The sequence below is a fragment of the Chlorocebus sabaeus genome, chromosome 14, assembly GCF_047675955.1.
Source record: "Chlorocebus sabaeus isolate Y175 chromosome 14, mChlSab1.0.hap1, whole genome shotgun sequence".
NCBI lineage: Eukaryota > Metazoa > Chordata > Mammalia > Primates > Cercopithecidae > Chlorocebus > Chlorocebus sabaeus.
In genome coordinates this window covers 73,868,047-73,889,574 of record NC_132917.1, presented here as the reverse complement: position 1 = coordinate 73,889,574, position 21,528 = coordinate 73,868,047, and the positions used below count along the sequence as shown (strand labels likewise).

The following is a 21,528-nucleotide window of genomic DNA, read 5'->3' as shown; positions in this document are numbered from 1 at the left end:
CAGGCACAGGGACTCACATTTGTAATTCCAGCACTTTGGGAGACCAAGGTGGGAGACGAGCCTGGGCAACAAAGAGAGACCTCGTCTCTAAAAAAAATTTTTAAATTAGCCAGGCGCAGTGGCATGTGCCTGTAGTCCCAGCTACTTGGGAGGTGTGGGGATCGCTTGAGCCAAGGAGTTCATGGTTGCAGTGAACTATGATCACATCACTGCACTCTGGCCTGGACAACAGTGACATCCTGTCTCTCTAAAATTAAATAAATAGGCCAGGCAAGGTGGCTCATACCTGTAATCCCAGCAATTTGGGAGGCCGGGGCGGGCGGATCACCTGAGGTCAGGAGTTCGAGACCAGCCTGGCCAACCTGGCGAAACCCTGTCTCTACTAAAAAAATACAAAAGTTAGCCAGGCATGGTGGCGCATGCCTGTAGTCCCAGCTACTCTGGAGGCTGAGCCAGGAGAATCACTTGAACCAGGGAGGCGAAGGTTGCAGTGAGCTGAGATTGTGTCACTATGCTCCAGCCTGGTCAACAGAGCGAGACTCCATCTCAAAAAAATAAATAAAAATTAAATAATAAAAACATAGATGAATCTCACAAACACATCATTGAGCAAAAACCAGAATATGAAAGAGCGTATGATACATATTCATGATTCCATTGCATGAAGTTTAAGAACAGGCAAAACTGATCAGTGTGCTAAGAAGTTAGAATAGAGTAGTTACCTTAGGACAGGGGTCAACAAACTTACTCTGTTAAGCACCAGACAGTACACATCTTAGGTTCTGCAATCTCAGGGGCAACTACTCAACTCTGCTGTTGTGGTGCAAAAGTGGCTATAGACAATAGATCAACAAATGAGCATGGCCATGTTTTAATAAAACTTTACAGACTCTGATATTTGGATTTCATATAATTTTCATGAGTCATGAAATGTTATTCTTCAATTGACTTTTTTTTTTTTCCAACCATTTAAAAACATAAAAACCCCTTTTATACATGAATGTGGGCCCGGTTTGGTCTGCAGCCTGCCAGCCTATGCTTTAGAGGATTGGGTGGCACGTGCCGGGAGGGGTGGACTTCGGAGGCTTCTGAGGTGCTGGTAAAATTCTGTTCTGCTGTTTACATGAGTGTGTGTCTTTTTTTTTTTTTTTTTTTTTGAGACGGAGTCTGGCTCTGTCACCCAGGCTGGAGTGCAGTGGCCGGATCTCAGCTCACTGTAAGCTCCGCCCCCCGGGTTTACGCCATTCTCCTGCCTCAGCCTCCCGAGTAGCTGGGACTACAGGCGCCCGCCACATCGCCCGACTAGTTTTTTGTATTTTTTTTTTTGGTAGAGATGGTGTTTCAACGTGTTAGCCAGGATGGTCTCGATCTCCTGACCTCGTGATCCGCCCATCTCGGCCTCCCAAAGTGCTGGGATTACAGGCTTGAGCCACCGCGCCCGGCCTGTGTGTGTCTTTTATAAAACTGTACGGAGCTGTACACTTGTGATTCACATACCTTCCTGTACGTGTATTTCAATACAAAATGTTTTTTTAAAGTGTTTTTAAAAAAGCAAAAAAATGTAAAAATTAAAAAAACATTTGTTTACAAAAACCTAATATATGTGACCAACTTTTTTTTTTTTTTTAAACTTGTAGGTGATTCTTCACCCTTGAAATTCAATAAGTTAATCAGCATTATTTGTCAAAATTTCCTCATTTTCCCTGGACATGGTAACTTCTTCTTATAACACTTTGCACTTCAAAAACATTTTCTATTCTACCTTTGACTCTCACGTTTGTTCAGTTTGCACCACACTCTTCGCCGGGAACACTGAGTGTTCCCAAGACTGTTACCAGAATGAATCTGTGTGTGGGGTCCCTACTGTCCCTCTCTTCTGTTTCCCTCGCTGTACGCCACAGCGATACTGTTCATTTCTACATTTTCCCGTTTTGGGGTAAACTTTCAAGACCTTGCCTCTTCCTCACCAATCTGCTTTTTCTGTGAACTCTGATTCTGCTTTTCATAGCTTCTTAATGCACTTTTTATGTGCTTTGTAATGGCAAAGTTCTTCTGGAATTTAATCTATAACTCTCACGACTTCTTTATAACTTAGCACCTCACCTTTCATTTTTTATTTCATAGTGACTGTTTTCTTCAACTTCCTTGAAGATTTAAGTCAGCGGTTTAAACAATTCCTGTATTTTCTCATGTAAATTTCTTTTTTTAGCTTAAGTATTTGTAAACAAAGCTTGTTAACACTAATGAAAATGTACAAAGAATTATAAATTTTCATATTAAATGTTGTATTAATCCCTCCACTTTTCCTACAGAATTTGAATGGCTACCATGTTGTTTGTTTGTTAAGCAATCTTCTTACAGAAGAAGTTGATCTCTAGTTTCTTCCCCTTGGCAGAACTGACATTTTGGATCAATTAGTTCTTTGCTGTAGGGGCTGTTCTGTGTGTTATAGGAGGCTTAGCAGCATCCCTAGCTTCTAGATGTCAGTAGTACCACACCACTTGTGATGACCAAAAATGTCCTCAGATACTGCCAAATGTCCCCCGGGGGAGAGGAATGGAAAGCCTCCAACTGAAAGCCACTAGTCTATACTCATTTGCCCAAAAATAGAGCGGGCAGAATTTCCTTACTCCTGTTTACCTGGACACTGCTCAAATTCTTCCCTTAAAAATTCAGCTACAGGCCAGGTGCGATGGCTCAAGCCCATAATCCCAGCACTTTGGGAGGCCAGGGCAGGTGGATCACAAGGTCAGGAGTTCCAGACCAGCCTGGCCAAGACGGTGAAACCCCGTCTCTACTAAAAATACAAAAATTAGCTGGGCGCGGTAGCACGCACCTGTATTCCCAGCTACTCAGGAGGCTGAGGCAGGAGAATCACTTGAACGTGGGAGGCAGAGGCTGCAGAGAGCCGAGATCGTGCCACTGCACTCTAGCCTGGGTGACAAAGCGAGACTCTATCTTTAAAAAAAACAAACAAACAAACAAAAAAAACTTCAGCTAGATAACTGGATGCTGTAGAGGTTTCAATTATTAGTTTGAAAGTTCAGCAGTCTGAGAGGGGACAGGAGAACTGGGACTAGCTGTGGACACCTGCGACTGGGAAACTTCATCTCCAAGCCCCTCTGTCTGTTGGAGCCAATGCCTCTAAATTTTTATGTGTATGTTGAGGGTTGGGTTGTACTCTGTCCTGATGGGGAGAGATACTCTTAGGATTTCGGTTCATTCCCTTGAAAGGGACTGAGTTAGTCACTCTGATAAGATGTCAAGTTAAAATAAAGCCCCACAGTTGGCAGGATTTTTGTTTGGTGGTTCAGTAAGTATTTTTTCTTTGCACAATAGCCTTTTCGGTACTGTTGGCCCTCAGCTACAAAGCCAGCTCTTAGGATATGATTTCCCATCTCTCCAGCCCACCATCCTCGGCCCAGACCTTATCCCCTTCAAAAGCTGGAGCAAATGGGGAACATGCTCTGCCTGCATTCCCTGGTTTCCACACAGCATGGCTTCTAGGCAGTGGTCACCCATCTTCCAGCCCATTTCTCCAAGTTGTGGGGCCCCTCTGTTATTTTTCCCAACACTGGGAGTTGTGTACTCAGTGTGTCATTCTTTAATTCAATTTGATCTCAAAGTGGCAGACAGCCCTTGGAATTCATGGTTGAAGATTGGGGCTATTCCCAAATTTCAGCTGATGAAACCTTTTCCTCTATTTTTATTGATTTGGTTCCTTTCACCAGGTTTCAGGAAAGGAGTATTTTACCATCTTGCTGTTAAGTCACTATTTTACCTTGTAGTCCCCAAGGCAGTATTTCTTCCTTCTCCATAAAGGTAAAGTGGCATCACTGGGAAATGGCTCAACTCCTCTTAAAGAAAAATCTATTTTATGTCTTGTTTTGATCACTGAGAGAAGTAGTGAAGGGGTTTTTTTTTTTTGTTTTTTTTTTTTCCCCCTCTCTAAAATACATGGTAGAAAGCTCTGGGGGAGAGCTCAGGAGAGCAAAATCCAATTTTTGAGAAAATGCTCGTTATATGGCTTTAGGTCTTTTTCTTAACCCTGTGCACTTAATTCTATACTCATTAAAATATAAAAATATGTTCTGTTCCATTTCTACTCTAGGCTGGGGAGAGAATGAATATATCCTTTCTGCTATCAGCAAGAGACACTTAACACAAGAAACCACGCATTACTACCTAACAGAAAGAGATGCTTAATTTCTAAAAGAACCTTCCACCTTTCTGCACTCTCTACACACAGACTAGGGCATCCACATTTTTCCAGGATTATACACAGGAGTACAGCTGAGGCATTTCTTTTTTATGACATTAGTACAGAAAGACAGTATACAATTAATGTACAGATGTCAAGATCACACAAAGGTTCCATTTGTACCTATCTACTCTTTCCAAACAATCCTGTGCAATTGCCTCAGTTTCTTAGTCCATTTTCTGTTGTATAAACAGAACACCTGTTCTATAAAACAGAATACCTGAAACTGGGTAATTTATAAAGGAAAGGAATCTATCTCCTACAGTTCTGGAGTCTGAGAAGTCCAAGGTCAAGGTGCCACACCTAGTGAAGCCCTTCGTGTTGATGGGAACTCTGCAGAGTCTCAGGTGGTGCAGGCCACATGGTGAGGGGCTGGGTGCGCCAGCTCAGGTCTCTCTTCCCTTTCTGAATAGAGTCACCAGTCCCACTCCCACACTAACCTGTTAATCCATTAACCCATTAATCCATGAATGAATTAATCCATTCATGAGGATAGATCCTGCATCACCCAATCACCTCTTAAAGGCCACTCCTCTCAATACTGCCTTTAGGGGATTAAGTTTCTTTTTCTTTTTCTTTTTTTTTTTTTTTTGAGACGGAGTCTTGCTCTGTCGCCCAGACTGGAGTGCAGTGGTGCGATCTCAGCAAGCTCCGCCTCCCTGGGTTCACGCCATTCTCCTGCCTCAGGCTCCCGAATAGCTGGGACTACAGGTGCCCATCACCAAGCCCGGCCTTATTTTTTTTTTTTTTGTATTTTTAGTAGCGACGGGGTTTCACTGTGTTAGTCAGGATGGTCTCAATCTCCTGACCTTGTGATCCGCCCTGCCTCGGCCTCCCAAAGTGCTGGGATCACAGGCGTGAGCCACTGCACTCGGCCGGGGATTCTCGGCCGGGGATTAAGTTTCAACCTAAGTTCAGGGAAACAAAAACATTCAAACCACAGAACTCAGTTTTCTGATAAAATTTTAGTGGACTTAATGCTGAAGACCATAAGATTATATAGCTAATTAGATTCCACTTTAATGACAGTCAATGACTGCTAGTATGATGCCTCCTGAAAGCCACAGCCACAGGTAGGTAGAATGTTAGGCCTTACTCTGGATCAGGTGTGCTAGATGAATTTTTTAACACTAAACTCTCAGGTCACTTGCCTGTGAAAACATGTACAGCATGCTGGGCCTTTATAATAATGGGCAAATTCACGATGATAAACATTAAAGGTAAGGAGATCATTCCTAAACCCATTTGACACCTTAACAGAGTATAATATGGAGGTAGAATAAGGCTGACCGGTTGACCAAAAAATATGAAGGGTACTTGCCATAGGCTTAGCACCAGTCTAAATGCTTTATAAATACAAGCGGCCAGACACGGTGGCTCACTCCTATAATCCCAGCACTCTGGGAGGCCAAGGTGGGTGGACTGCTTGAGTCCAGGAGTTCAAGATCAGCCTGGTCAACATGGCAAGACCCCCATCTCCCCTACAAAAAATTAAAAAAATTAGCCAGGCATAGTGGTGCATGCCTGTAGTCCTGGCTACTTGGGAGGCTGAGGCAGGAGGATCGTTCAAGCCTAAGAGGTCAAGGCCGCAGTGAGCCATGAGTGTGCCACTGCTTTCCAGCCTGGGTGACAGAGTGAGACCGCATCTCAAAAAACAAAACAAAACAAAATAAAACATGCAGTCCTTGTGCTTAAGGAACCTGGGATTTAACTGCAAAGACTGGTGCACACAGAACAAATAATGTAAGACAAGGAAGAATCCAGCATTAAATCCTAACCCTTCTTTTCTGATGCTGTTAGCCCTCTCAACCTTGAAACTACTCATTGGTTCTTTAACCTACCCCTCTCCTCAATTTCTTCCCACATATTTTCCACACTTTCTTCGAAGCCTCCTGTTTGAGCTCCTCTCCCCTAAATGGTGGTAACTTCCATTCTCGGGCTTCTTTTTGATCTATACAGTCAGCCTGGTGAAATGACCAGGACTGAACATTTCAGTTACCATCAGTCTGCCAAAGACTACCAGTTCACAGATCTGACCCGATGGACACCGCCAGGTCCCACAGACATCTCAAAAGCCAGGTACCCAGACTTGCTGCCCTCCCAGTATTTCTAACCTTGGTGACAGGCAGCACCATCAACCCAGTCGCCCAGCCTGGAATCTCAGAGGTCACCTGTGACCACTCCTCCTCCCTTACTACTACATCCAACTGGTCACTGGAGCAGTTAATTCTTTTCTTATTCTTTCTCTTATCTGCCCCTCCCCTCCTCCTTTCTACTCAAGGTCACTCTAGTTCAGAGGCCCTTTATTTCTTGCCTGAACTACATCTGAGCCTACAAACTGGTTTCTCTGGCTTTGGTATCATCCCCTCTTCCCCTGAAACTCTCCTCTCCAGCCACTCCCAATCTTTCATCTTCCACACCCGTCACACCGGCATGACCTGTATTTCCCCACGTTCTCTCATCTTCCGCATCTTTATGTGCCTTTCATCTGCATAAACTTCAGGTCCCTTCTCCTTGTTCCTCTATTAAACGTCTATCTATCCTTTAAAACTCAGTAAGACATCCTCTCCTGCAGGAAGTTCTCTCTGACACCCTGCTACTCACCGCCAGACTCCCCATCCTTTATATGGTGTCCAAATAGTCATTGTCTCAAAAAATATTTAAAAGATAGGAAGTTTCTCTTCATCTCAATGCAGTGGGGTGGGGGATTTGTGTGATACATTCTCATAAAAATAAAAACTGTAGAAAATAGACTTTATGTGATTGTAAACAAATAACTTTGTGTTCTCCATTCAGGACTATGTCCCATTTGAAATTCCCTGATGGACACACCATCGGCCACATTTGCTGGACAATGCCACTGCCTCACTCGGACTTTCACCACGCTCCAGGCAAAGGAGATATTTTCCCTGTGGCCACTTCTTCAGGGAAGAACAATCAACTGGTTAAAAATACAACATATTTCTATGAAGGCAACCACTAGCATCTACACCTCCTAACCTCCTGCTTTTGCTGTGGTTTAGTCTCTGCAGCTTCCTGTTGGCTGCTCCTCGGAGACATCAGGACAACACTTACAAACTAAAACAGACTGCTTCCTCATCTCTAAGATGGTGACTAGATGAGCACAAAGGATGCTTTTCCCACTAAAATGTCATTTGGATTCATTCTCTGTCCTAAACTGGCTCCTCTTGGGAATTTCCCTGTTACTGAAAATAGACAAAATACACAAAGCCGTAGGGAACAACAGTCTCTATAGCTCCTTGTCCCATTCCTGACAATGGTGTTATAGGATGGTTGTGGGGGGACTCTCCAATGTGCATTTTTAAATATCCACACCTACAAGTCACTTGCAATAATTCAATACAGAAATTCAACTTGTGATAAATATTCTCAAAACTGTAAACATCATATTACCTTTTAGAGAATGGCATTTCCTTTCATGGCTTATAAGTTTACTTCTTTGAAGCTTTAAAGGGGTGCCTTTAATACTTCAAGATTCAGATAAAAAAATCTGTATGAGTCCCATCCAGACCTTCAGAAACCCACCATTTTTATATAAGGGGATTGGGGACTTTGGTTACGTGGTGATGCCCATATTCGCTAAATTGTTTATTTGGCAAAATTATCAAATAACCTTGAATAACAGACGTTTTGTTTTGTTTTTTGAGATGGAGTCTTGCTCTGTCACCCAGGCTGGAGTGCAGTGGCATGATCTCAGCTCACTGCAACCTCAGCCTCCCAGGTTCAAGTTGATTCTTCTGCTTCAGCCTCCAGAGTAACTGGAATTACAGGTGCCCACCACCACGCCCGGCTAATTTCTGGATTTTTAGTAGAGATAGGGTTTCACCATACTGGCCAGGTGGTCTCGAATTCCTGACCTCATGATCCGCCTGCCTCGGCCTCCCAAAGTGCTGGGATTACAGGCATGAGCCACAGTGCCCAGGCCCCTCCCCTGCCCCCCACTCCCCCCCCCTTTTTTTTTTGGCTATAGGAACTTGTATGCTTTTATAAAGTTGTTTCCATATTCAGTTATCAGCTATTAGGTGGCTTCATGGAGTCTCCACATTTCACCCCCACTTTTAAGGAAAATTCTTCCTGTAACTACCTACCACTGGTGAGGGGATGAATTTCTAGAGTATGGGATTGTCCCACTGTCACCCCAGAGTGAGTACCTTGATTTCTAAGCCTTGTTCTGAGCCTGGATTCACAAAGACAAATTCTACCACACCAACTGAAGAAGCACCTGTTCAGGCATGGCGGCTTACACCTATAATCCTAGCACTTTGGGAGGCTGAGACAAGTGAACTGCCTGAGCTCAAGAGTTTGAGACTAGCCTGGGCAACACCATGAAACGCTGTCTCTACTAAAATACGAGAAGTTACCCAGGCACGGTGGCGGGTGCCTGTAATCCCAGTTACTCAGGAGGTCGAGGCATGAGAACTGCTTGAACCCAGGAGGCAGAAGTTGCAGTGAGCCAAGATCATGCCACTGCACTCCAGCATGGGCAACAGAGTGAGAAGCACGTGGCCAGACAATTCTGGAAAACAGAATGGGTTCTCCTAACACGAACCTCAGGCCCTCCAGAAACTTTCAGAGCAAATCTCTTCGTTGCCTCTCTTCATTCTACTACCATTGTTTTAGTGAGGACCTGTTTCCCAACTGACTAATTTCAAACACAATATGACATGGTGGTTAAGAGTCCAACTGCCTAGGTTCAAATCTCACTTTCACTAGTTTGTATGACCTTGGTAAATTACTTAATCTGTTTCCTCATGGCTAAAATGGAGTCACTGACAGTACTTACCTCATAGGGCTGCTATGAGGATTAAGTGAGGTGGTAACTATAAAATACTTGGCAGGGTGCCTAGACCTGAGCAGGTGCTTCATGAACACTTTTACTCTCAACAGCTTCCTAATGCGTCTCCTACCACAGGGTTATCACCCTCCACCAATCCACCTTCCATGCTATTGCGAGTGTGCACTTTCACAAATATTTCTGGGTTATAAAATACAAATTTCATTGTAGAAAATTCGGAAAACACATGAGGGAAAGGTCATCCATATCCCAATCATAGAGACAATCCACTGTTGATATATTTCCTTCTAGTCTTTTTTCCATTTTTTAAAACTTAACTGAGATGATCGTTCAAATTTGTTTCACGTAAGTATTTTCCTCTAATTTAACAATACAAAGTGTTGTTAGCTCCCAGTTTCTGGAGGTCTGGTTTCTCTGATGCTGACAGATGCCTGCACTTTTGCTCACTGCCTACAAGCGAAGATGTATCCTCTCTGGTGGGGGCTCCTCATCTGAGGAATGCAGGAGAACAGAGGTTTCAGGTCATCCTTGCAACATCCCATCCTGCAAGCTTGCTCCTTATGCCAAGACTGTGCTTATGCACTCCTCAGTCTGGAAAGCCTTTCTGCCTCTCCCCATCTGTGTTCACGACAGTTTTCAAAACCGAGCTCTAAACAAGAGTTTCCTAGATAAAACATGACCTCCCATGATGACAACCAAGTCTGTGCTACAGGGTACTCCTGCGATACAGCCACTTCCATACAGCAGCATGGGCCTCAGAGGCAAAAGGCACTCGGCACACACTGGTTGAGTGGGTGTCTAAATATTTTATTGTCTCTTTTTTTTTTTTCCTTAAGTAAACCATAGGCTAGACGCAGTGGTTCACAACTATAATCCCAGCACTTTGGGAGGCTGAGATGACAGGACTGCTTGAGACCAGAAGTTTGAGACAAGCCTGGGCAATACAGTGAGACCTCGTCTCTACAAAAAAATTTTTAAAATTAGCCAAGTATGGTGGCATGCACCTGTAATTCCAGCTACTCGGAAGACTGAGGTGGGAGGATTGCTTGAGCCCAGGAAGTGGAGGCTGCAGTGAGCAGAGATCATGCCACTGCATTCCAGCCCCAGCAACAGAGTGAGACCCTGCCTAAAAAAAAAAAAAAAAAAGTAAACCATAAAGTCCTTTAGTGATGAACCGTTTCTCTTAATTTTATGCTTATTGGCAGTTATACATGGCTAGGTAATTAATATATGATAAATAAAGGAACAGTCAACTTTTTTTTCCTTTACAAAGGTATGGTTTTACTTTTCTTGCCCTATTGGACTTGATAGGCTTGATAACAGCTGACACTCTTGTGCCAACACAACACTAAGTGTTAAACTCATTACTAAACACATAGTAATGAATTTAATCCTCACAACAGTCCCGGTGAGGCACGTACTATTATCATTTTCATTCTACATATGAGGAAGCAGAAACTGTAATGGGTTATGTAAAGTGCCCAAGCACTCCCAGCCAGTAAGTGGAGTTGGGATGCAAATTTAAAAACTAGTTTGACCACACATAATATCCATGTAATTAAATTCAACAATTAAAATCTTGACTAAGGATCAACTATGTCTTAAAACACTAGGTAAGGATATTTCCCACGTTGCAGAAGGAGAAACGAGGTGCTAAACACAGGCAGATGGGACACACACATACACGCATGGAGAAAAGGGTAGGCGGACCCCATGATCAAAACAAGTTTCCCCCATATGCTGGTAAATAAGAGGGCCCTCGAAGTCATGTCATTATTATACAAATGGATAATATACATTTTTTATACAAATGGATAAAAAATTATTATTATTATTTTTTTTGAGACGGAGTCTCGCTCTGCCGCCCACGCTGGAGTGCAGTGGCCGGATCTCAGCTCACTGCAAGCTCCGCCTCCCGGGTTCACGCCATTCTCCTGCCTCAGCCTCCCGAGTAGCTGGGACTACAGGAGCCCGCCACGTCGCCCGGCTAGTTTTTTGTATTTTTTAGTAGAGACGGAGTTTCACCGTGTCAGCCAGGATGGTCTCGATCTCCTGACCTCGTGATCCGCCCATCTCGGCCTCCCAAAGTGCTGGGATTACAGGCTTGAGCCACCGCGCCCGGCCTATTTTTTTTTTTTTTTTTTTGAGACAGAGTCTGGCTCTGCCACCCAGGCTGGAGTGCAGTGGCACAATCTCAGCTCACTGCAAGCTCCGCCTCCTGGGTTCACGCCATTCTCCTGTCTCAGCCTCCCAAGTAGCTGGGACTACAGGTGCCCACCACCCACCCGGCTAATTTTTTGTATTTTTAGTAGAGACGGGGTTTCACCGTGCTAGCCAGGATGGTCTCGATCTCCTGACCTCATGATCCACTTGCCTCAGCCTCCCAAAGTGCTGGGATTACAGGCATGAGCCACCGCGCTGGGCCCAGTCATGTCATTATTAGTCATATCTAAGAATGGACAGGGCCAGTGGGAACCACCATCTCGGAGCATGTCTGTGAGTGCCTGGCAGCATACCTGTTCACCCCCAGATAAGAGCCCTGGGGCCAGCTTTTCCTTGTTCTGCACATGGCTCCTTGTCACCCACCCCTCTGCCTCATACCTCAGGAGTTGGGGAGGGATAGCTGGAGCAGGCGGAACAGCCCAGCTCTCCTCACTGACCAAGAGACAACATCCCAGCAAGTCCATGACTTATTTGATGTTTACGTATTTTTCACAAGTAGGGAAGACAGCCTTTTCCCCAAGACCCGTCTGTGTATCATAAAATCACAATAATTCAATATGCTCATCGCCAGCATCACCGTGTTTTCTGTCAACATCTGAAACGCACATAGCTTTTACAGAACACTCCATAAACAGAGCGTGGGGGCCCAGTGGACCTGGAGCTTACCCCTGCGTCTAGGACTTCCCAGAGACAGTACCCTTAGAGGGGAGTGGTCCTCAGAGGCACTGCACCCTGCTCTGATTCCAGAAGGCAAGGCTTAGAAGTGGACTCAACTCCTCAACGCGTTTTTATGCAGGCACAGCTTCAACCATGACTTGCAGGCTAACTACGTCCAAACGTGTAACTCAGACACTGACCTGGTCTCCTGGCCACTTCAGATCTGGTTCGTCCAATGGGAACTCACTTCCCGTCCTCCCAATCTGAGTTCTCAGTGAACACCACCACCTCAGGCAGAGACCTGCAGTATCTCATTCCCTCCTCCCACAAGCCTTCCTCTGGAGACCTTCCAACCCCTCCCTCTGCCATCGGCTCTTTCAGGCCAGGCCCTTGTCATTTCTTGCCTGGTTCATGACAACACCTTTCCTACAGCTATGCCTCCTCAGCGCCCTCAAGCTTCCCTACCCACCATAAGCCAGAAGTCTTTCAAAAGCATGAGGTGACAGGGCATTCCTTGCTTTAAAATCCTCAGGAGCTCACTATTACCTATGGGGTCAAGTCAAACTCTTGGCCGTGGCTCCCTGGGCCCTGCGCAATCTGGCCCCTGACCATCCTCCCCACCCACCAAGCCACCTTTTGTTCATCCCCACATATACCCAAACCCTTTTGCTCCTGCCTGAACCAAGAATAGTCCAAGTAAGTTCCACTCCCTCACAGCCACTAAGCTGTTGCCCAAGCTACTCCCTCTTCCTAGAATGTGTCCTTTCTACCTGATGGCTCTGTAGGGCTCGGCACAAGTACTACCTCCTACAGGAAGGCCTCTATTATGCCTTCAACTCCATTTGTGTATTAAAGCCCCTTGCCCATCTCAACCGACGTGACATACACCAACAGTATCAGGTCAATTTCTTTCAATGTCTTTTCCACTAGGCTATGAGCTCATTTCTATGTTTCCAGAACCCAGTGTCGCAGTTGGCAAACAATAAATGTTTGCCAAATGAAAGCAGAGCCTAGAAATCCCTAGCTTACCAGGCCACAGCCATTTCTCTGCCTTTTCCTGACACCCAGGCGGACTTACCGACGCAATCGCAGGTGGGGAACTCGGCCTGGGCTCTCTTGGCAGGTGTGTCCAGCAGACTCTTGGTGGGTGTGTCCAGGTACTTAAGAGGTGACTCCAAGAAGCCACTGAGGGTGGGTGTGAGTGGGTTCTCTGCCTTGGTGGGTGTGGCCTCCTGGCCTCCCTCCTCTGAATGGAAGCAGGTTGTTGAGAGCACAGTCACAGCCCCTGAAGACTCAATCTTGATTTGCTTGGGGGAACGGGTAGCAAAGGGGCTCTCAGGGGCTGGGAGACATGTTTGCTGGTTCTCGGGGTCCTGAATGGGCACAGAAGGGGGGCCGGGAAGCCCAAAGCTATCTCCAAATTCAGCCTCAAACTGCCGGATGAGCTCTTCCAGCTTGTCATCGGCAGGGGGAAGAGGGCCGGTGGAGCCTGGCTGCAAGGTTGTCATGGGGCTGGGGGACCTCATTTCCTGAGTAGGGGGCAGCAGGCTGTCCCTGGAGGGACTAGGTGCAAATAGCGCAAGAGAAGGTTCTGGGGGCAGGGACACAGCAGAGCCCTGTGAGGCAGGTAGAGGGGCCGGTGGATGAGCCTGTACTTCCTGGGAGGCCGGGGACCTGAGCCCTTCCAGGACAATCTGCCGGACAGGCGGGAAGAGTGGCTGTGCTTCCCGGGGCCTGGACTTCTTGATCTGAATGGGCTTTCGGACACTGGGCTTGATCCCAGGGGCAGCTTTCTCTGTTCCCACGGGACCTCCAGCTGGTGTTGGGAGCTTCTTCTTCTTCTCCTTGGGTGGTCTGTCTGGAAGCCGTGGGGCAGGTGAGCTTGGTGGGGGCCACCAGCCAGGAGCAGAAGGCTCCGAAAGAGCAGGGAAGGAGGTGTCGTGAGCCTGTTCTAGGAAGAGGCTGCGCTTGTGATGGAGGTGCTGCTGCAGGGCGGTCTGGGCCTTCTGGTGGGTGTCGGGCTCCGAGGATGGCGTGGGAGCCTCCCTCTGAAGCACAGGGGATGGGGCCAGGGCTGGGGAGGAAGAGGGTGCCTCTACCTTGACCTTGGGCTTGGTAGGCAGGGCCTCAGGCCGCTTGAATACTGACTGGATGTAATCACTGGCGCTGCCCAACAACTGCTCCAGTTCAGCCATGGGGTCGTGGCTTGGGCGAGGCATGGGCCAGGAGCTCCGGGGCGTTGCTGGAGGGGTGTCGGTGCCCCAGACTTCAGGGAACTCAGTTCGAGGAGTTGCTGGAGGGAAGGCAGAGCTATCAGGAGCAAAAGATGAGTGCTCTTCAGGAGGAACCACAGGCCATGAGGGAGCCCGGAGGTAAGACTGGGGAGATCTGAAAGGGGCAGGAGGTGACAAGGCCTCAGGAAGGGGGCAAGAAGCCTGGGGGGTGGAATGAGAAGGCTGCGGGAGGGCGGAGGAGAGCTGTGTGAGGGCCTCGATGGCAATGGCGGTCTGCAAGCTGATGTTTTTTTCCTTGGCGATGCTCAGGGCACTCTGGGACAGGGGCAGGCCCTCTTGGGGAGAGATCTGGGGCACCTCTGAGCTGAGGAGTGGCCTGGTGCTTGGTGCTGGGAGACCGGCCTCACCAGGAGGCAGAGGCCCTGGGAGCCTGGGCCGCTCCTCCCCTCCTTCCATGACCACAGACTTGATCTTCCCCTCCAGCCACTCGAGGTAGTCAGGGCATTCTGGGCCATCGCAGTTGCAGTTGGGTGGTTTCATACCATGCCGCGCGAGGGCCAGGGCCGTCTGCAGTGTGTCAAGGTCTTCGCTGCCAGCAGAGCAGCCCTCGGGCCCTGGCCGGGATCCCCTGCTGTTGTTCCCAGCCTCACGACTCATCTCACGGTTGAAGGTTTCATAGAGCCGGGTGCTAAGGGCCCCATAAGAGGACACAGCTTCGGCCACAGCCGAAAAGGCCACCAGATCGTGGGCATCTTCCAGGCGAGCAGTATGAGCTGGGCCTGGGGCAGCCTCCCAGTCGGGCTTTTGGTCTACCCGCCAAGGACCCCCAGTCCCCAGCAGACTGGGTCCAGCGGGCTCTCTAGCACCATTGACCGGCACCCCTGAGGCGCTTAGCTGCCGTGAGTCCCCATGGTACACTGGCCCTGAGTCCATCTGACCTGGAACAGGTCCATCAACTGGGCTGAGCTCTGAGCCTGTCTAAAGAGAGAGAGAAGGGGGAAAAAGGAAAAAAATGAACCACACTATTTGAAAAGCATTTCCCTGCTTCATACCACTCAGGTGCACATCTGACCCCCAACTTTTCTTGCAAATCCTCTCTCTGGTACTTCTTGAGCCTTCAATTCATCTTCCCATGGCTTTGGTTCCCTAGCGAGCTTCACCAGCAGAAATAAAAAGAAGATCTTCAAGATATTTTTAAAGAGAAGATCCTAATGTGACATTCTTAATGTTGTTCAGAAACTTTTGGAGCCTCAGATCAATCACACGAATGAGGCTCTCCTAAAACCAGAGACACACAAAAAAGTCCTTAATTCACAATGATCAAAATCACACTAGGACTTTATTTTGTTTTGTCAAGATGGAAAGAAATCCAACCAAGCCTGTGTGTACACACGTGCTCTAAGCGTGAAGTGTGGGTTCATAGGGGTAGGGAAAGAGGAGCTCTGATTAACAAATTTAGCCTGGACCATGGGTCAGCCACAGCTTCCTAGTGGGAACCCACAGTTCTTTTCTCCCCCTAAAACTGTCCTCACTTAAGCCCAGGCCGAGCACAGAAAGCTGGCAACAGACCACATTCCCACACACAGCCCCAGGCCTGAGGGAAACGCCGATGATCTGACACAGCATGCATTTAGCCCCATGCCCGGTCAGTCCTGCCAAAGACAAGCAAGTTGCTGCTTAGAGAAGGAGTCAGGCCTCTCCCTGAGCACAAGAACCAGCACTATATACCTCATATCCCCAAAAGCACACCAAAGGGGGAAGGATGAGAGTAAGAGGGCCAGGAGGACCTGGCCCAGCAAGTGAAAAGTGAATACAAAGATGTGAAATTGAGTTTGCAGACCCATCCCTTAGGAAAGGAAAGCTCTTCCTTACTGTAGAATGCTAAGAGAAAACATAGAAGGACTGATGGATTTAGAGAGTCATCAGTGGCAGCAGGTGAAAGCATGGTGAGGTACAGGATGTATGTATGCATGGTCTCAAAGCATCTCCTCTAAAATTACATAATTACAATAGTAACTGTAGTGGAGAGATCTAGTAGACAGACACCACCTTAACCCAAATGACCAAAGTTACCATCATCACCAATACTGAGACAAAACACCACCATGTGCCTCTTGATGTAAGACACTGCGGAAGACTTAACACCACTCACATAGAACTCCTGCCAAAATGTATAACCTGAATCTAATCACAAGGACACATCAGATAAACCCAAATTGAAGGGTGATCTAGAAAGTACCTGGATTGTTCTCTTCAAAAAGTTTCAAAGTCAAGAAAAACAATCTCTTCCCTCAAAAAGAACAGCTAAATGCATGTTCATGGGTTAGACCTTAGACTGGGGAAAAATACACTAGTTTTACTTGGGACAAGTCATGAAATGTGAATATGGACGTGGATAAGATAATATTCTGTCATTCCTAATCTTGACTTGGATCATTAGACAATGGGTTATGTAACAGAATGCCCTTGTTCTCAGGATACACATACTGAAGTATTTAGGAGTAAAGGGACAGTACAGACAGTCCCCAACTTACGATGGTTCCACTTAAGATTCTGACTTTGCAACAGGCATTCAATAGAAACCATACTTTGAATTTTGATCTTTTCTGAGGCTAGCAATACTTTAGCGATGCTGGGCAGTGGCAGCAACCCAGAGCCCCCGGTCAACCACGCAATCACCAAGGTAAACAACTGAGGCTCCACAATGTTCCATGCTGTTAGGGTTTTCTGGATATTGTGTTCTGTGTTTTAGCATCCCATCATGTCTATAAAATGCCCATTTTTGACTTACAATACTTTCAATTTATGATTAGTTTATTGAGACATGACTCAGTCATAAGTTGAGGAACACTGTGTACTCAATCTCAAATGATTCAGAAAAAAACGATATACATATGGAAAAACATGTCTCTATAAACAAAATGATAAATACATGAGGCAAAACCTACACATTTGGGGTATGTGAGTCCCCAGTATGATCCCTGCTATTTTTCTATAAATTTTTTAAATTCTGTGGAAATAAAAAGCTAAATAAGAAATCAGTCCCTCAAGTATAACACAAAGTGTTTTTTTTATTTTAGAGACACACTCTCACCCAGGCTGGAGTTCAGTGGCGTGATCATAGTTCACTGTAGCCTTGAACTCCTGGACTCAAGTGATCCTCCCACCTCAGCCTATCAAGTAGCTGGGAGTTGATGCATGTACCACGCTCAGCTAATTTTTTTTTTTTTTTAAGAGCTTGAGTCTTGCTATGTTGCCCAGGCTGATCTCTAACTTCTGGCCTCAAATGATGCTCTGGCCTTAGCCTCCTAAAGTGTTGGGATTATAGGTGTGATATACTGTGTCTGGCCTCAAAGTGTTTTAAGTAGGTGGCTAAAATGATGCCAGTCCTAAGACTGTCAGACAAGGCCATCACGGGCTCCTAAGTGTGGTGGAATACTAGGGTTTGGGATGAGCTCTGTGGGAGATTAGCAGAGGTTCCAGCCAGCAGTTCCTGCCTCATCCTCACCCTTGCCTCCATTCTGGCCACAAAAGACCCTCATGCTTTTCTAATAGGCCATGTTCTCTGACGTCACCAGGCTTTGTACACGCAGTTCTCATTGCCTGGAATGACCTTCTCAGCCTCTTAGAGTGGCCTCTCTGGCTTATCCTTCAAGCATCAGCTCAGTGTCACCTCTTCCCCTACCTACTTCACAGAATTATCTGTGGCTCCTTCCCCGGGTTCCCAGGGCACCTTCATTAGCACTTATCACATGCCACTACTGTTATTTGTTCAAGCAGCTGCCTCCCTCCCCCACTAGATGGTGGCTCCTGCCAGGCAGGGTCCAAATCTCCATGACTCCTGTGCTTCCTGCCCACAGCTGGAGCAGTAACACTCAGGTAAATGAAAAGCCTGCTATCCCTACTGGCCACAGAGTGTATCAGCTTTTCCCTGACCCCAGTGGAAGACTACCTTTCAGAAGTCTAGGAATGTGGCAGATCACCCAGCACACTCTTCTTTCTTAGAAGTCTAAACTAATGTGGCTAACAAGGCTATACAATCTGAAGTGGTCAAATCTTACATGCTTATGTAGGAAGATGGAAGGAGCATGCATAACCAAGAAGAAACAACAGAGAGTAGCACAGATTTACAAAAACAGTGTCAGGAAGACTAATGCTACATGAGTGAAGGCTTCCCCAAAATGGTCAAGACAACTAAAAGGGATTTAAAAAGTTATTTTTGGTGTGTGAAAAAGAACAAGGAAGGGCTAGGATGGCTCTTGTGCCTCTGAATTCCCTGGGAAGGAAAATGCTCCTTGGACCAAAAAGAGGAGAAAAGGAAAAGCAGACATAGATATGAGGTAAGTGAAGCCACTATGGATAGGGAGATCTTAAGAAACTCTAAATTCCTATTCCCAACCAAGAGATCCCACTGATACCTTTCTCAACACCTGTCAGTGATGCTGGAGGAAACCTGCCAGCAGGAGACGGGACCAACAGGCAAGAAAAGGAGAAGCGTCCTTCCAACTCTCAGTTTGCTGCGTTTAAGAACAGCCCGGGTAAGAACCACAGGAGTCAGGTTCCACAGAAGGCCATTAACCTACCAACATCCAAACAATCTTAGTGCTTTGAGTCATGGGGTCATTGGAGAGCAGATGGGGAGATACTGTGGCTGACAGGTCACAAAGCCGAGAGCTTTGGGCCAAATCTGCCACAGGTTTGTTTTACTTGCCTATACGGTGTTAATGTTTTTGTTTTGCTAACATTCGAAAATCAAATTCCACATGAAACCTGGATTTTCTTGAAGGCCCATGCTTCTACGGGCAAGTTTGCCTGTAACTGAGCAGTGGCTCCTGCTTACATAGAATACAACTACTCCAACTCACCCCCAGCTTCCCCACTCCACACTGCCTTCTTGAAACCAAGGCTGGGGTCAGGAATTACTTATTAATTGCTTGAATTAATTATCACTTCACTCACTTCTGTTACCTGCCAACCCCCTGTAAGCCTTTGACTTTGCAACTTCGGCTGTGGATGTTCAAGTTTCACAAGGTCTGCCATGACCCTTTTGAGGTCAGCTACAGAGAACTACAGGCTGGAAGGGCTGGTTCACCACTGGTTAAATGACCATGCTCAAACGGTACAAGAGGTGTATCAACTGGGAGAACGGTCTTTAGTGGTCTGCCACAGGGCTCTGTTCTTAGAACTATCCTGTTCAACATATTTATCAATAATGATAGAGAAGGCTCACTTAATAAATAAGTAGATGTTGAAAATAGAAGGAATAAAGCTATGTTGAGTGACAGAACCAGGTGCCAAAAGGTCAACAGACCAGAGAGAAAAAAATCTAAAAGGGTAAACAGGGTCTCATACTTAGGCCCCAAGCCACATCTGTGGAAATAAATTAAAGATGGGAGAAGCACACAATAGCAGCAGCGGTACCCATAAAAATGTCTTAGGAATCAGAAGAGGTAAAACCCTGAGAGCCAACTGATGGCACACCCAATATGATGTCATGTGGCAGCTTCAAAAGGCCTTATAACCCAGATTTTTTCAAAAATTTTCACTACAATCCACAGTAAGAAATACATTTTACACTGTGATCCATTAGCTACTTATATACAAGTTTTGTAAAACAGTACTTCCACTTAATAGATACATTAATGTATCTTTCTTCTTTATTTTTAAATGCAGGTTGCAACCTTCTACGTTGATTTCGGGGTCTACTAATGGGTTTTGACCCAGTCTGACACACACAGCTATGACCTGACCTAAACAGGACGACAGCACAGGCAGTGACAGCCCTGCTTGTGACCCAGAGAGTCCCCACCTGAACGCAGGCTTCCCTGTGGGGCTGCACCCTCTGGACGCAGAGGACGCAGAGCACGAGGGTTCAAAACCACAGGAGGAACAGCTCCCTTTTGGTTCTGAACAAGATACAACTCCAGAAAGTCTTTAAACATCCGCAGGCCTACTATTTGGGAAAAGAATGAGACTTGTTCTGAGTGGCCTTAAGGGATGGAATTAGAAAATGGGTAACGAGAGAAAAGCTTAAGTTCCATCTAGGGAGGGATTTGCTTAATACTTAGATACTAGAAAATGCACTGAAACCAGTCCCCCTAAAAACCAGAGGAAACAAGTTCTTATCAATGGAGATGCGGAAAAGAAAAGCAAGCAGCTATTTGGCAATTATCGGCAGGGAGGCAGGACAATGCCAGACGAGGATGGGGACTAGTTTAGCCCTTTCGAAGCCTCAGCTTGGACCCGTCCCAGCTTAGAAACCCTCCGCTTTCCCCCTCGATTCTCATTCCCTTCTGGGCTCCAGCAAACATCACTGTGAGATGCTCCTTTTTTTGAGACAGGATCTTGCTCTGTCGCCCAAGATGTAGTGGAGTTGCGCGATCACGGCTTAATGCAGCCTCAACTGATTCTCCCACCTCAGCCTCCCAAGCAGCTGGGACCACAGGTATGCACCACCATGCCCCGCTGATTTTATTTTTAGTAGAGACAAGGTCTTGCTATGTTGTCCAGGCTGCTGTCAAACTGCTGAGTTCAAGCAATTTTCCTGCCTCGGCCTCCCAAAATGCTGGGATTACAGGTGTGAGCCACCATGCCTGGTCTAAATGTCTGTTTTCTGTCTGGACTTCTCAACTACCCTCCAGTTAGCTCCAACCCCTAGACCATGCCACAAGTCCACTGAGAGTCAGCTTGTCTAAAACAGAACTGAACTCTTCCTCCTGATAGCAACTTTCCCAACTTTCCTATTTTTGCATTAACGAACATTCCCAACCCAAATGTTACCCATATTCTTCCAATGTGTGCAGTCATTGGATCCAAACAATTCTAAATGTGAACTGTTTCTCAATTTTGTCTCCTCCCTTTCCATCCCTGCCTTCCCAATCGGGGTCTTTCTGTGTGTATGTTTTAATTGTCTCACCTGACAGTGGGTCCTCTAAGCAACTCTATGTACCCCCAAGCCCCCTCCCTGACCACACATATGTGTGTGCGCGTGCGCACACACACACACACACACACACACACACACTCTTCTCCACCCTACGATCTCTTGAACATACCCTCTCTTAAGACTTCCAGCCGCCAACTTCATAACTCTTCCTCGTCGTCCACCCTGGCTTCAATCTTCAGTTGAAGAATGCCATTCATATGCATCAAGTGCTTAATACATGTGACAGACTGTGTGTTCCAAAGATGGCCACAACATTCCCTCCATCCCACATGCTCTTCTTACTGTGTGACTTGGACACTTCCCCCACGGAGAGGTGGGATCTATGTTCCCTCCTCTTCAATCTGGGTGGGCTTGTGACAATGGAAGTGACGTTACATGACTTTCAAAGCTA

General features: G+C 46.5%; 1 protein-coding gene across 3 annotated transcripts in view; it reads right to left on the bottom strand.

Annotated features, from left to right (window-relative positions):
- Positions 1 to 21,528, bottom strand: part of TET3 (tet methylcytosine dioxygenase 3) — a 122,712-nt gene that overhangs the window by 45,819 nt on the left and 55,365 nt on the right. For all 3 annotated transcript variants that reach the window (XM_038007127.2, XM_073023086.1, XM_007970194.3), the window contains one exon: positions 13,036 to 15,169. In XM_038007127.2, the coding sequence (XP_037863055.1) occupies positions 13,036 to 15,169 (2,134 nt within the window). The remainder of the gene's footprint in view (positions 1 to 13,035; positions 15,170 to 21,528) is intronic.